General features: G+C 37.9%; 1 protein-coding gene across 1 annotated transcript in view; it reads left to right on the top strand.

Moving 5' to 3' along the window:
• Positions 1–34: 34 nt before the first annotated feature.
• The window catches only part of LOC115892626, a 31,024-nt gene continuing 16,046 nt past the window's right edge, over positions 35–15,012 (top strand). Inside the window, exons 1-3 of the mRNA XM_030913917.1 lie at positions 35–54; positions 332–562; positions 2,666–2,817. Of these exons, the coding sequence (XP_030769777.1) occupies positions 35–54; positions 332–562; positions 2,666–2,817 (403 nt within the window). The remainder of the gene's footprint in view (positions 55–331; positions 563–2,665; positions 2,818–15,012) is intronic.

Raw genomic sequence — 15,012 nt, 5'->3', positions numbered from 1 at the left:
CCCTACACCCTTTAGCTGGATGCTGACAGCGGCGATGGGGAAACGCAAAGCTGCGTTAATTTTACTCTAGCCAGAGTATAAAAGAACTGCCCACGCCAGCTGTTTTACTACGCAGCTTCGGAACTTCTGCACGCTCTCCTGTGTGGCTCCGGTCCATTATGGAACTGGAGTTGAGGAGTTCGGTCTCAAATGGTGCCTTCCGTCAGTGACCTTGAGTCCATTGCTTAAGATTTTAGGTTTTCCTTTTCCTTCCTGGGAGGGGCATTGTTTATACCTTTGCAGTCCCAACAAACAGTGTTTAGACTAAATAAGTATCCTTTAGTAAACCTAGAACTGCCAAGCGATCATCAGTTTGCCCGTTTGTTCCTACTCAACCCAGTAGACAATTTGGGTCACGTTTTGGTTCTGGCAGCGAAGACAAACTGAGTCAGCAGTTAGGAGTGGACTCCCTTAAACAACAGTTAGAGTGGGGAAGTGGTCATAGCATCGCTCTAATGACAAACTTGTTTTTCCTAACACTGCAATCTACAGAAGTTTCAGGATTTCCTCTAATAAACATAAGGCAAGTGGATTTGCTGTTTTCTTCTTTTTGACAATTTTGCCTTTAGAGTTGGACCCATTTGTAATGATTTACTCGTCAATTACTCCAAGGTAACAAACTTGGAGGTAACATTGCTAACAAACACAGATGACATATGTGAGCACTTTGTGGCGTGGGGGGGAGGGGAGTCACAGTTTTTGCTTCTCTTGGGCACTGGCTATTAAAAAAAAAAAAAAAAAAAAAGCACCTTGCCCTTTCAAAATAAGACTAGTGTGTTCAAAGGTTAGTCCCTTAAACAGACCAAATGTGGTCAGAAATGTTTTTAAATGTAGTTTTAGATTCTACTTCAAAATGAGTAATGTTTTGAAAGTTCAAATATAAGATACTGTAATTATAAAAATTTAAGAGTTTCAAATCTCTTTGAAAAGAATATGCCAAAACAAACCTAAAAATATATTTTAGTAAAAATGCCATATCCTTTGGTGGGGGGCAGAGCAGAATTCTGATATTTTTATTTAATCCTCACGAAGTAACCTTAATTAACCCAGTTAGGTTCAAGATTTCAGTTGCCATCTTTCAGTGCCAATAATTTTTCCATTTGAAATCAACAACCTATACCAACATCTACAACTCTTTGAAACCCAAATTAAGTATTTGAGACAGCATTGTACAATACATTTTGAAATAAAGTATTACAAACAAAGCACCTATATGGGGGGGGGGGTGTGCTTGTGCATGTACTTTTTTTGTTGTTCTTTCTTTCCTTTTGGCCTTTTGGTGTTTATTCTTTATTTAGATTTTGTGTTCTTCCAGTCTATTTCTAGGCAAAATACCACAAAATTCTTGACTCTTAAATATTCGCTTATAAAACTGTGTGTATAATAATTGGAGAAAAAAGAACGTTAGAAAACATGAATATACACTGAGAAAATAGGCTGACTTCTTTTAAACATTAAGATCATCATGCATTTTTAAAGGAAGATTTTCAATTAGAGGTTTCAGGACTCTTGTCTTTGTGATTTGATTTACACTGAGGGAGGAAAGAGTTACATTTTAAAATACTATAATTATATTTTTCTGTTAAAAAATACATTGCAATAAAGTTCACAAATCTATCAGTATGCAAATGCAGCCATTTTCATATTAATGTCTTACAAACTCAGGTTTTTCAGTGGTAGACATAAAAATAAATGTACCAAGTTTTTTTTTTTCTGTTTTACTGAAGCCACATAAATAAGTACTGTAATAATGGAAAAATCAGACCCTTCACATTTACTTTTTTACAGCTCTGTCATCATTACAGCCTTACCTTTGGTCTTTGTTGCCGGCTAAGTGTAGTTTCACTGTCATCTTAGGATTCGAGTATGAAAAAAAAATAGTCAAATCAGTTTTTCCTGCAACATGATTATTGTTTCATATGTATTCACTCTCAGATAAAGTCAAGGTCCTCTATAATACAAAGAATTGTGTTAAAGTGGGATAAACCCTTTGTGCAGAAGCCAGATGGAAGGAGATCTAGGCATGTGCAGCAAACTCCTCTGGGAATAGAGGAGCAAGCATGAAGGGCTATTTCTAAACAGTTCTGCACTGGGAGGCTGATCTCCAACTTACAATTCATGAATAAGGTGATTGTGGAGAATAATAACCAAGAGGCTATCTGTGACAATAAGCAAACAGAACTCATATTTGCTTTTAACATGATTGAAAATTCTTGTGAACATGAATGAGTGAAGCGTAATTTTAAATGAAGGCAAATGGAGATAAAGGTTCATGAAAAATATCTGAAAGTAAGAGGAAGAAAAAATAATAGAAAAGAGCAATTTTGGAAAATTGTTAATACATATTAACAGTTTGCTGTTTAAACAAGTATTTATGTTAACTTTTTGTTAACATGTTTGCTTTTAAGATATACAAGAAATAATTTAAACTTGGTCAGGTAGCATTATCCCAGAGATGAGCATATGTAATTAGAATTTTGAGATATTTATTCCAGAACATAGACTGCTAAATGATGCTGTGACACAAAAATCAAAAGGAATGGAAGTGTTAATTCACATATTTAAAAATTACTGAGCCACTATATTATGTAAGAATTATATTAAATATATATTTCCATTTTCCCAGGCTACTAGATGCAACAATAGAATTACTATATTGTTTTTCCTGGTTTGAAAGGACCAGATGGAAACAAACTGGGCAAGCCAATGAACGTCTCTGGGGATTATGGGAATTGAGTGTCTATGAAAACCATATTCCAGACAAGAATATAGTCTTAGGTAAATGCTCTCATAATCTCCATTCTTTAGAAAAGACAATATCTCTGTTCTGCATCTTCCTTTTTAGGTAGACTGTCTAAAATATCAAGTGAATAATGACATGCCATATTTATCTGCACTGATTGAAATTTAGTATCATTCTTCACTCCTCAATTTACAGAACTGCTTATAATTGACTGATGAGCTGTCCCTGAGACGGCCATTCATAGTCATTACTGCACTCTAACTGGGGAGAAATGCTTTTAGAAAGTTCTAATTAGAGACTTTTTCTATTGTTTTTCTTATAAATACATTCAAAAGAGGTACTGGAGAGTTTGTTTTGTTTTGGGAAGGGGCATGTGTGTAGCTCGATGTATTGTTTCTCTTTATACTTAAGTAAGTAATATGTAACAAAGCTTCTTTAAACTTTAAAGAGTTACAGGCTCACAGGAGGAAAGAGAATAGTGTCATGTTTTGCAGTTGTTCATCATAATTATCAGCACTATAATAGAGACGGGGGTTGAAGGCTTTAATTGTTAATAAATTCTATTTCTACTTAAAGTTAAAGGTCGTCTTCATCTTCAGTTCCTGTATGTTTCTCTGTGGAGAGTTCAGACTTTTAGAACCAGTAAACTTACAATGTTTTTACAGGATAAATACACTTGACCCTTGAAGAACACAGGTTTGAACTATGCAAATCCACTTCTATGTAGATTTTCTGCCACCTCGGCCACCACCAAGACATCAAGAAAAACTCTTTCTCTTCCTCCCCCTTCTCAGCTTATTTAATCTGAAGATGATGAGGATGAAAACCTTTATGATAATGCTTCTCCACTTAATGAATCATGAATATGTTTTCTCTTCTTTATGATTTTCTTAATAGCATTTTCTTTTCTCTGGCTTTATTGTAAAGGTAAGTATATAATACATATACAAAATATATGTGAATCAACTATGTTATCAGTAAGGCTTCTGGTCAACAGTGGACTATGAGTAGTTAAGTTTTCGGGGATTCAGATACTACACACAGATTTTCAACTGCGCAGAGGCCAGGGAGGGCATCAGCACTCCTAAACCTGGCGTTGTTCAAGGGTCAACTGTATAGTAGTATACACATTGAGCTTATTTCACTCATTAAAAATCGTAGTGAAAAATTATTCAAGTGGCTCAGTGTAGCTCATCTAGTGCAAACTTTGTAGCAATTTGAATGAAATCCAGGTCTCCTGACTCAGTCTCAAGTCCCATAACTTCAGAATTGACAGGGCTCAGAGGAGACAAACTCAACCAAAGAAACTTTTAACTGTGCCATCTTCAGTTAAATATAATTTAAACTTAATTTCCAGAATTAATGTTCAGCGTTGACCTTTCTTAGAAATAAAGCTAAGGAATAAAGTAAATAAACAGGGTTTTCCTGTTTACAAAAATGAGAACAATTGTTTGCAATTAAAGTAAAAAGCAAATTTAAAGAGTTTAAGAGAGCTCAAGTTGACTAAAAAATGTGCGATTTTTTAAAACCTAAAACAACCCCTATTCTATAACATTTATTTATGGTTCCAAAAGTATAAAGTTAACTCAAAAATACTGTGTTATTTCATGGATTAAGTTAAAATTGTGTTGCAAGACTCAGGAAACAAACCTCAGTTAACTAAATAAAGTAAAACACTGCCATCTGCTGACTAGAATGAAAAATTAGTGGGTCTGTTACCATCTGTAACTAGCGAGAGGTCTCTGTTAATTTATTCCATAACTATTAAAGTATGCTAAAAAACACTATGCTGGGTGATACAAAATTACTTAGTCTCCTAGATGGACACCTAGGACTATACCCTATGCTACCGTATTAGTTAGGGTTCTCCAGAGAGACCAAACCAATAGAATATAGATAATACAGGAGAGGAGATTTATTAGGGGAATTGGCTCATGCAATTTTGAAGGCTGAGAAGTCCCAGAACAGGCCGTCTGCAAGCTAGAGACCCTGAGGTGCCAGTAGCGTGGCTCATTCCAAGTATGTAGGCTTGAGAACTCAGAGGGGAGCTGGTGTGAGTCCTGATATCCAAAGGCTGGAGAGCCTGGCATTCTCATGTCCAAGGGCAGAAGAGTATATCCCAACTTTAGGACAGAGAGACCAATTCACTTTTCCTCTGTTTTGTTCTGTCTCGGCCTCTAGCTGATTGGATGGTGCCCACCCACATTGAGGGTGAATCTTTCCCACTTAGTCCACACAGACTCACACTCCAATCGCCTCTAGAAACACCCTCACAGACACACCCCAAAATAATGCTTTACCACTTATCTGTATATTCATCAATCCAGTCAGGTTGATACCTAAAATTAATCATCACAACTAGCATGTGGTGATGGTGGTTATCATTATTCGAACAGTCAGATCTGACCATAATCAGTAATGCAGCAATAATAGAGTTTAAATATAAATGAGGAAATAAAGTTATTATCTGGAAATTTTGAATCTAGAAAAATTTTACATTAAAACTTATTTAAGGATGGGTGCAGTGGCTCACACCTGTAATTCCAGCACTTTCAGAGGCCAAGGCATGCAGCTCACTTGAGGTCAGGAGTTTGAGACCACCCTGGCCAACATGGTGAAAACCTGTCTCTATGAAAAATACAAAAATTAGCTGGATGTGGCGACAGGCACCTGTAATTCCAGCTGAGGCTGAGGCAGGACAATCACTTGAACCTGGAAGGCGGAGGTTGCAGTGAGCCAAGCCGAGATTGCATCATTGCACTCCAGCTGGGCTACAGAGTGAGACTCTGTCTCAAAAAAAAAAAGGGGGGGGACATTTAAATTGTACAACTATAGTAAAATTAATTTGGAAAATAAAAAAATTTAAAGTTTAAGTCATGCCCTAATTACTTCACTCTGCAAATATTTGAGTGGTTACTATGCCAGAAACTAGATTGCCTGCAAGAGATATAATAAAAACCTACTGTCTATCTTTATGGAGCTCATAGTCTAGAGAAAGAGATAGATATCAACCAGAAATGATAGTGTCTCAAGAACTATAACAAGATGGTACAGGAGTACCTCCTTCTACTCTAGTGGGGCACACAAATTATTATCAACACATATAAACTACAGTATAATAAGTATTTACTCCTGTCCTCAATTACTATAAATAATCCTCGGACTTATTCAAACCTATATTTTGAGCTTTTTGTCTGAGTGGAGTTTTTGTTGTATTGCTTTACTCAGAAACCTCAAAAGGTGTATAACATTTCAATTTCTCCCATTCCCTGCATCAAATCCATTACCAAGTATTGCCAATTTTACTTCCAAATAACTCTCAGATATGAATACCTCTTCCCATTTTCTCTGGTACTACCCTGCTCTCATATTTTCAACTGAGATATCCTTTTATCTAGTCTACCCACATTCACTTGAATCTCTTCCAATCCATTGTTTCCATTTACAAATTTTCAATGGTTCTTGGGACCTGGCATAGTTGGCCAACCACCCACCTCTCTAATGTCAACATGAGCCATGATTTAATGCACTTTCTCTACTGCTATTATCCTGGCCTGTTCAGTCCCTTCTTGACATGCTCCTTCTGCCACAGGGCCTTTGCACAGTCTATTTCCGGTCTCTATTATTCATCTACTTTAACGATGTCTTCACTGAATTATCTAAGTCACAAATCCCACCATTAAATTTTTCATAGAACCACTCAATCTTGCTTCATAGCACTAATCACGGATGCAATTTTATAGTTTTTAATGGTTTTTTTTTTTTTTTTTTTTTTTTTGAGACGGAGTCTCGCTCTGTCGCCCAGGCTGGAGTGCAGTGGCCGGATCTCAGCTCACTGCAAGCTCTGCCTCCCGGGTTCACGCCATTCTCTTGACTCAGCCTCCTGAGTAGCTGGGACTACAGGCGCCCGCCACCTCTCCCGGCTAGTTTTTTTTTTTGTTTTTGTAGTTTTTTTAGTAGAGACGGGGTTTCACTGTGTTAGCCAGGATGGTCTCGATCTCCTGACCTCATGATCCGCCCATCTCGTCCTCCCAAAGTGCTGGGATTACAGGCTTGAGCCACCGCGCCTGGCCCAGTTTTTTGTGTTATTATGTGGTTTATGCCTGTAAATTCAATGAGGACAATAACTGTGTTTTGGCTCTTTATTGGTCCAGTTTTGGTAAGATCATTTAACATTACAAAATTCTTCAATATCAGAGCAAAGAAGTTTTGAATCAAGCAATTGACACCTATCATAACTTAATGAAGTACACACATTTAAGGAATGAATAAAATATGCTGAATTATTAATGATTCCAAACATATTTAATTTATAATTTTTTTCCTGTTTATTTCATATGTGTTATGGCAAGACTGGAAAACATATTTGTTTTCTTTAACACTGGCTATTGGGCCCTGCTATCCTAATCAGAATGTGTGCTAATATGAGGGCACTCTATCCTCAAGGCAATGTCGTATTTGAGGAGCAACTGTGAATGAAGTCAAACATTGACCTGGTTTTTTTTGACATTTTCTCTATCACTGCAATATTTTGTGTTTCCTCTTTTGCTCTTCCTTATCACTTGACATTTCTGCCACCATTATATAATCTTTAAAAATCAAGTTCCTTTTTTGTAGTTGTGCTTTTGAAACTTCCAGATGATGGGATGGGGTAGAGGGACACAATAACAAACAAAATAACCAAACACACAACCTACTTTATTTAAAAATTTAAAGTTAATTTAAAAATGTTCCTCAATAGCTTAGGTTTATAGATAGAACCAGTCACGAACAAATAGAGTTATATTTACTTGACTTATCAAGAAATTAAATCATTCTGAATTCATAGTGAGACTCTATAAAATCAATTATGTTATGTATATAATATCATTTATTTTCCTTAAAAAATCTTTTTTTTTAAGTAGAGACAAGGTTTCGCCATGTTATCCAGGTTAGTCCCTAACTCCTGGGCTTAAGTGATCCTCCTGCCTGGACCTCGAAAAGCGCTGAGATTACAGGCATAGGCCACCACTCCCAGCCTCATTTAAAAAAAAATAAATCCAAGTTTAATTTAATGACATACTATGTTGGTTAATTTTATGTGGCAACTTACCGGGGCCATGAAGTACCCAAATACTTGGTTAAACATTATTCTGGCTGTGTCTTTGAGGATGTTTCTGGATGCGATTGACATTTGAATCAGTAGACCGAGTAAAGCAGATTGCCCTCGCCTATGTGAGTGGACCTCATCCAATCTGCCCAAGGCCCAAATGGAGCAAAAAAAGTGGAGTAAGGGAGAATTTACTCTCTGCTTGACTGTCTTTGACTTGGAAAGTCGGTCTTCTCCTGCTTTCATACTTGGACTCAGACTGGAACTATAGCATCAGCTCCCCTGGGTCTCCTGCTTGCCAACTGCAGATCTTAGGATTTCTAAGCTTCCATAACCAGCTAAGCTAATTCATTATGATAAATCTATGTATCTATGTATCTATCTATGTATTATCTACATGTCTATCATGTATCTACCTATTATCAATCATCTATCTATCATCAATTATCTATCTATCTATCTATCTATCTATCTATCTATCTATCTATCTATCTATCATCTATCTAATGTTCTATTTCTCTGGAGAACCCAGACTAATGCACATACCATGACATTAAATACTAGCTATAATTGCATAGATTTTACACAATTTAAATATAGCTATGTTGATTAATTTTGGTTTTAAGTTCCAAGTGATGCCGGGTGCAGTGGCTCACGCCTGTAATCCCAGCACTTTGGGAGGCCAAGGTGGGTGGATCACAAGGTCAGGAGTTCGAGACCAACCTGACAAACATCATGAAACCCTGTCTCTACTAAAAATACAAAAATTACCTGGGTGTGGTGGCTCCTGTAATCCCAGCTACTCAGGTGGCTGAGGCAAGAGACCCCCCTTGAACCTGGGAGGTGGAGGTTGCAGTGAGTGAAGATTGCACCACTGCACTCCAGCCTGGGTGACAGAGTAAGACTCCATCTCAAAAAAAAAAAAAAAAAAAAAAAAAAAAAAAAAAAAAAATTCCAAGTGATTTTATCTTGTATATCCCTCTGCCTATTTACAAAATAAGAATGAATATGTATGTACACACAGACACACACATACCCACACACCAAAACACAATCCTTGGTCCTTTAAATATTTCCAAGTCTCTTCATTGTTCAGATGGGGGAAAAAAATCTCCCAATCTCCATTTTTTTTCTCTCTGAAGTTTTTAAAAGAGTGTTCCATTTATACTTTATTTCTCCACTTAAATCTCTAATACTCATTCTTTAGCTACCTGTTACTGGCTTCCAACTTTACTACTCTGTTGAAACTGCTCTTACCAAAGTCATCAATGTTCTCCTAATTCAACATAAAGTAGTATCTTCCATCTTATACTAGAAGTTCTCTGTCCTTATTTTGGCAATTATGATTCTTCTTTTCCCTGATACTGTCTGGTCCCTTCTTCCTGGTTCCTCTCAAATTCTCTACCTGCCCCTTGCAGATAGTGCTCTAAGGTGACAGCTTCATTCTATCAATCCTTTCAGTAATTCTAATGAATTCAGTTCTTTACACTGACTACATAAATTAATATCTCCAACCCAGACCTTTCCCAACACTTTCAGTCTCATATCCAGTTGCCTACTAGATACTTTATACTCAGTTCTCTACAACTACAATTATCATCTTCCCTAAACTGATTCTTATTCCTATTTCCTCTATCTCAGATATAATAATCTTCATTTAACCTTCTTTCTTATGAATGGAAATACCAGCATAAAGAGCAATGTCTGTAACACATGCAGGTATAATAAATTGCATTATTGTTTACAAATATTTGCTGCCCATTCGTAAGAGATAGTTGTACTTTCCTGCCTATTGACATAGCTGAACTATGCAACTTACTAAATACAAATATAAACGACTGCATTACTTTCCAGCAGATACTTAAGAGCCAGAATATTGTTTGCCATGCTTTTTTTTTGCCCTATGCCAGACAACCAGCAGTATTCTAGATGCTCCATCAGCTTGGGTGCTGGTATGAAGGTGATGTGGTACAGAGCTGCAGCCAACCTGCAAGGAAATAGTAGCGTGACTGAAAATAAAGTTTTGAAGTTGTAATGACTGAAATTTGGGGATCATTTGTCAACACATCCAAAAGCCAATACTGGCTGATCTGAGGCTGGAAAAGTTTTAACCACAGAATTGTATTTTCATCTATATATAGTCATGACAGGTAAAGGTCAACAGAAAGACATTCTCAAATATGCAAAGGCTATGAGAAAACCTTTATATAATTTTTAAAATGCCTTAAATATTTCTCCAAAAAGTGAAATATGAAACAAAATTAAGAGAGAGTGAAAATTAAGGTTTGAAATGAAGAACCACAAGCATTGAAACTTGGTAAAAAGGGAGCTGAAAATGGCTGTAAACTTGCTTATAAACTAAATACAACGATCATATAAACATTGAATAAGGAAATATATATAATAGTAATGTAATGACACTTTGGGTCTAGATTCCATGTTATATTAGCAAAGACTGAAAAGTTGGAAAAGGAAAAAAGTTAATTAAATTTGGTCAGGCATGGTGGCTCGCTCCTGTAATCCCAGCATTTTGGGAGGCGGAGGCAGGTAGATTGCTTGAGCCTAAGAGTTTGAGACCAGCTGAGGCAACATGGTGAAACCCCGTATCTGTTAAAAAAAAAAAAAAAAAAAAAAAAAAAAAAAAAAAAAAAAAAAAAAAAAAAGCTTTGGGTTACTTGGGAACTTGGGATACTGAGGTGAAATTTACAAAACTCATTATATTAAATAGAGAGAATTCAATATAGAATATTTTACTTTCAATTCTGACTATTATAGAAGTAGAGGTTAAATAATGATGTTAAAATTCTTAAAGATAGTTTATAGAGGCTTTTTAAAGATGGCAAGATAAAAATATTTTTAAAAGTTTGATCCTCCCCCTTGAAACTTACCAATACTGAAAAAATAAAAAATAACAATGTAGGAAAAACAACCAACCAAACAACCAACTTCATCTTCAATGAAACAAGGAAATTATACAACCCTAAGTTACAAAAAAGGAAGCAGCAATAAAGTAAAATGAGGAAAGAGGCTGATTGCCAAGAACCAAAGCATGCCTTCTTCAATCTCGAGCAGAACAAAGATTTCTCTCAAAGAAACAATCCTGAAAAATTGTGACTAGAGTAGCAAAATCTGAACCTGGGGGAACCTCAGAAGTGGAATGTCTAGTTTAAAGGAGAGGTGGAACTGAAGAAGAAACCAGGCTGGTATGTCAGCTCTACAGCCTTCAGCCTATTCTGTGAGCCACGGAGATTGCTATAAGTAAAGCAGAGTGAGGAAAGGAAGAGAAGAACCAGAAATCTCATGTCACTCTTCACTCCTATGCAGAATTTTTTGTCAATAACTCATTGACAAGCACCATGTCTCTGGGCAAACACTAGTTATAAGGAAGGCAAGGAAAATAACTAGCTAGCGATTACAGTTTCTGTGTTAGAGACAGGCAACAGAAAAGGATGAGTGAATCTGTAATTTCTATTACTATGAGAAAAAAAGAAGACAGAATGTAAGAATATATTTTAAAAGGAAAAAAAGAACATAAATAAACTGCAGAAGAAGAGAATACAATGCAAGGAAATTACCTACTAAATATTCCAAGAGTTAAAATAAATACTTCCTTGTAATCTCTCTAGTGGGTTGAATAGTGTCTCTTTCTAATTATGTTTACACAGAACCTTAGAATGTAATCTTTATTAAGAAATAATTCTGGCCAGGCGCGGTGGCTCAAGCCTGTAATCCCAGCACTTTGGGAGGCCGAGACAGGCGGATCACGAGGTCAGGAGATCGAGACCAATTAAGAAATAATTCTGGCCAGGCGCGGTGGCTCAAGCCTGTAATCCCAGCACTTTGGGAGGCCGAGACAGGCGGATCACGAGGTCAGGAGATCGAGACCATCCTGGCTAACACGGTGAAACCCCGTCTCTACTAAAAAAAACTACAAAAAACTAGCAGGGCGAGGTGGCGGCGCCTGTAGTCCCAGCTACCCGGGAGGCTGAGGCAGGATAATGGCATGAACCTGGGAGGCGGAACTTGCAGTGAGCTGAGATCCGGCCACAGCACTCCAGGCTGGGTGACAGAGCGAGACTCCGTCTCAAAAAAAAAAAAAAAAAAGAAAGAAAGATTTCTTTGAAAATGCAATTAGGAAGGTGTGATCCTACTGTATTAAAGTGCGCCCTAAATCCAGTGACTGGCATCCTATGAGAAGAGGAGAGGACATATGGAGACACACATAGGAAAAAAGGTCACGTCACAGTGGAAGCAGATTGGGGTGATGCAGCTACAAACCACAGAACACCAAGGATTTCTAAGAGCTGCCAGAAGCTTAGGAAAAGGCAAGGAAGTTTTCTGCCATACAGCTTTCATGGGGACCATAGCCATGTCAAAACCTTAATTTCAGAATTCTAGCCCTGAGAATTGTAAATCAATAAATTTCTTTTGTTTTAAGTCAACCACTTTGTTATGGCAGCCCTAGGAAACTAACACAGTCTTCAAGAAATTACATACAATGTCACTGTGGTGGGCAGACTCTAAGATCACCCCCCATAACCCTTGCCTCCTGGTGCTCAGATCCTTGCATCCCCTCCTTGACTGTAAGACCTATGATTTATTTCTAACCAATAGAATACAGTGCAAATAGGAAGGGATGATGATTTTGTGCATGTGATTACATCACATAAGATTGTAGCCTATCGTGATCCTGGCTGGCTTTGAAGAAGCAAGCTACCATATTCCCAGATGTCATAGGAAGAGAGCCACAGGTCAAGGAGCTGAGTGCGGCCTCTGGTCAATAGCCAACAAGAAATTGAGCCCTCAGTGTAGTAGTCTGCCAGGAACTGAATTCTGCCAGGAACGATGTTGAGTTTGCAAGCAGATCCTTCAGTTGAGCCTCAGATGAGACTGCAACCCCAACTAACACCTTGATTGCAACCTTGTGAGACCCTCAAAGCAGAAGACCCAGCTAAGTGATGCTCAGACTCCTGACCCATAGAAATTGTGAGATAACACGTGTGTGGTCCTAAGCCACTACGTTAGTGATAATATTGTTATGGAACGATAGAGAACCAGTACAATGTCCTTTCTAGAAGAAGACCTCTAATAAGAGAAGGAAGAGTTCAATAAAAAAGTAAGGCATCCGAGGAGGAAAATGTGGAGATAAAAGAGCTCAGAAAATTAATGGAAGAGCTAAAAAATAGTAGGAGAATAAATAGAAGAAAAACACATGATTGAATACACAATCTAAAGAAATCACACAATACACAATAAAAAATGACAGTGATGTAAAAGTCATATTTAATACGGGGAAAAAGATATGCATGCCTTTCATATAGGCATAATGAAATAAAATAGATTTGAGGAAGAGATTCATATAGGCATAATGAAATAAAATAGATTTGAGGTTGGTTCATGAGGTTGAAGGAAAGAAGCCATCTTCATAACATAAAAGTGCAAGATGAAGCAGCAAGTGCTGATGTAGAAGCTGCAGCAAGTTATCCGGAGGATCTAGCTAACATCATTGATGAAGTTGACTACATAAACAACAAATTTTCAGTGTAGACGAAACAACCATCTATTGGAAGAAGTTGTCATCAAGGATTTTCGCAGTTAGAGAGGAGAAGTCAATGGCTGGCTTCAAAGTTTCCAAGGACAGACTGACTCTCTTGTTATAGGCTAATGTACCTGGTGACTTGAAGTGTAAGTCAATGCTCATTTACCATTCCAAAAATTCTAGGGCCCTTTATAACTGTGCTAAATCTGTTCTGCCTGTGCTCTATCAATGGAACAATAAAGTCTGGATGATAGCATGTCTGTTTACAGCATAGGTTACTAAATATTTTAAGCCCACTCTTGGAACTACTCTTCAGGAAAGAAGATTTTCAGAATATTATTGCTCATTGACAATGCACCTGTCACCCAAGAGCTCTGATGGAGAAGTACAGGGTATTAACATTGTTTTCATGCCCGCTAACACATCCATGGATCAAGGAGTCGTTTTAACTTTCAAGTCTTATTACATAAGAGATACTGTTTGTAAGGCTATAACTGTTACAGATACTGATTCCTTTGATGGATCTGGGCAAAGTAAATTGACAACCTTCTGGAAAGAAATCACCATTCCAGATACCATTCAGAACATTCATGATTCATTGTGGGGGTGGTCAACATATCAACATTAACAGGAGTTTGGAAGAAGTTGATTCCGGCCGGGCGCGGTGGCTCAAGCCTGTAATCCCAGCACTTTGGGAGGCCGAGACAGGCGGATCACGAGGTCAGGAGATCGAGACCATCCTGGCTAACACGGTGAAACCCCGTCTCTACTAAAAAATAAAAAAAAAATTAGCCGGGCGAGGTGGTGGGCACCTGTAGTCCCAGCTACTCGGGAGGCTGAGGCAGGAGAATGGCGTGAACCCGGGAGGCGGAGCTTGCAGTGAGCTGAGGTCCGGCCACTGCACTCCAGCCTGGGCGACAGAGCAAGACTCCGTCTCAAAAAGAAGTTGATTCCAACCCTCATGGGCGACTTTGTGGGGTTTAAGATTCAGTCAAGGAAATAACTGCAGATGTGGTGGAAATAGCAAGAGAGTTAGAATTCAATATGTGACTGAATTGCTGCAACCTAATGATAATCATTATTTTATTTTATTTTGTTTTGTTTTATTTTATTTTTAGACAGGGTCTTGCTTTGTCATCCAGGCTGGAATGCTATGGCACAAACGTGGTTCACTGCAGACTCAACCTCCCCAGCTCAAGCGATCCTCTCACCTCAGCCCCCTCTCACCTCAGCCCCTCAAGTAGCTGGGACTACAGGCACATGTCATCATGTCCATCTAGTCTTTGTATTTTTTGTAGAGACAGGATGTTGTCATGTTGTCCAGGCTGATCTCAAACTCCTGAGCTCAAGTGGTCCGTATACCTTGGCTTCCCAAAATGCTGGGATTATAGGCCATTGCACCTGGCCCCATGATAAAACTTTAAGGAATTGCTTCTTATGGATGAGCAAAAAAATTGGAATCTTGATGCAGAATGCACTTCTGGTGAAGACGCTGCGAATGTTGTTGAAATGACAACAGAAGGTTTAGAGTAGTCTGTAAACAGCTGAGAAAGCAGCAGCAAGAGTTGAGAGGATTGACTTCAGTTTTGAAAGAAGTTCTAC

The sequence above is a fragment of the Rhinopithecus roxellana genome, chromosome 2, assembly GCF_007565055.1.
Source record: "Rhinopithecus roxellana isolate Shanxi Qingling chromosome 2, ASM756505v1, whole genome shotgun sequence".
Classification (NCBI taxonomy): domain Eukaryota; kingdom Metazoa; phylum Chordata; class Mammalia; order Primates; family Cercopithecidae; genus Rhinopithecus; species Rhinopithecus roxellana.
The sequence above is the reverse complement of the archived record's forward strand: the minus strand, read 5'-3'. Positions and strand labels throughout refer to the sequence as shown.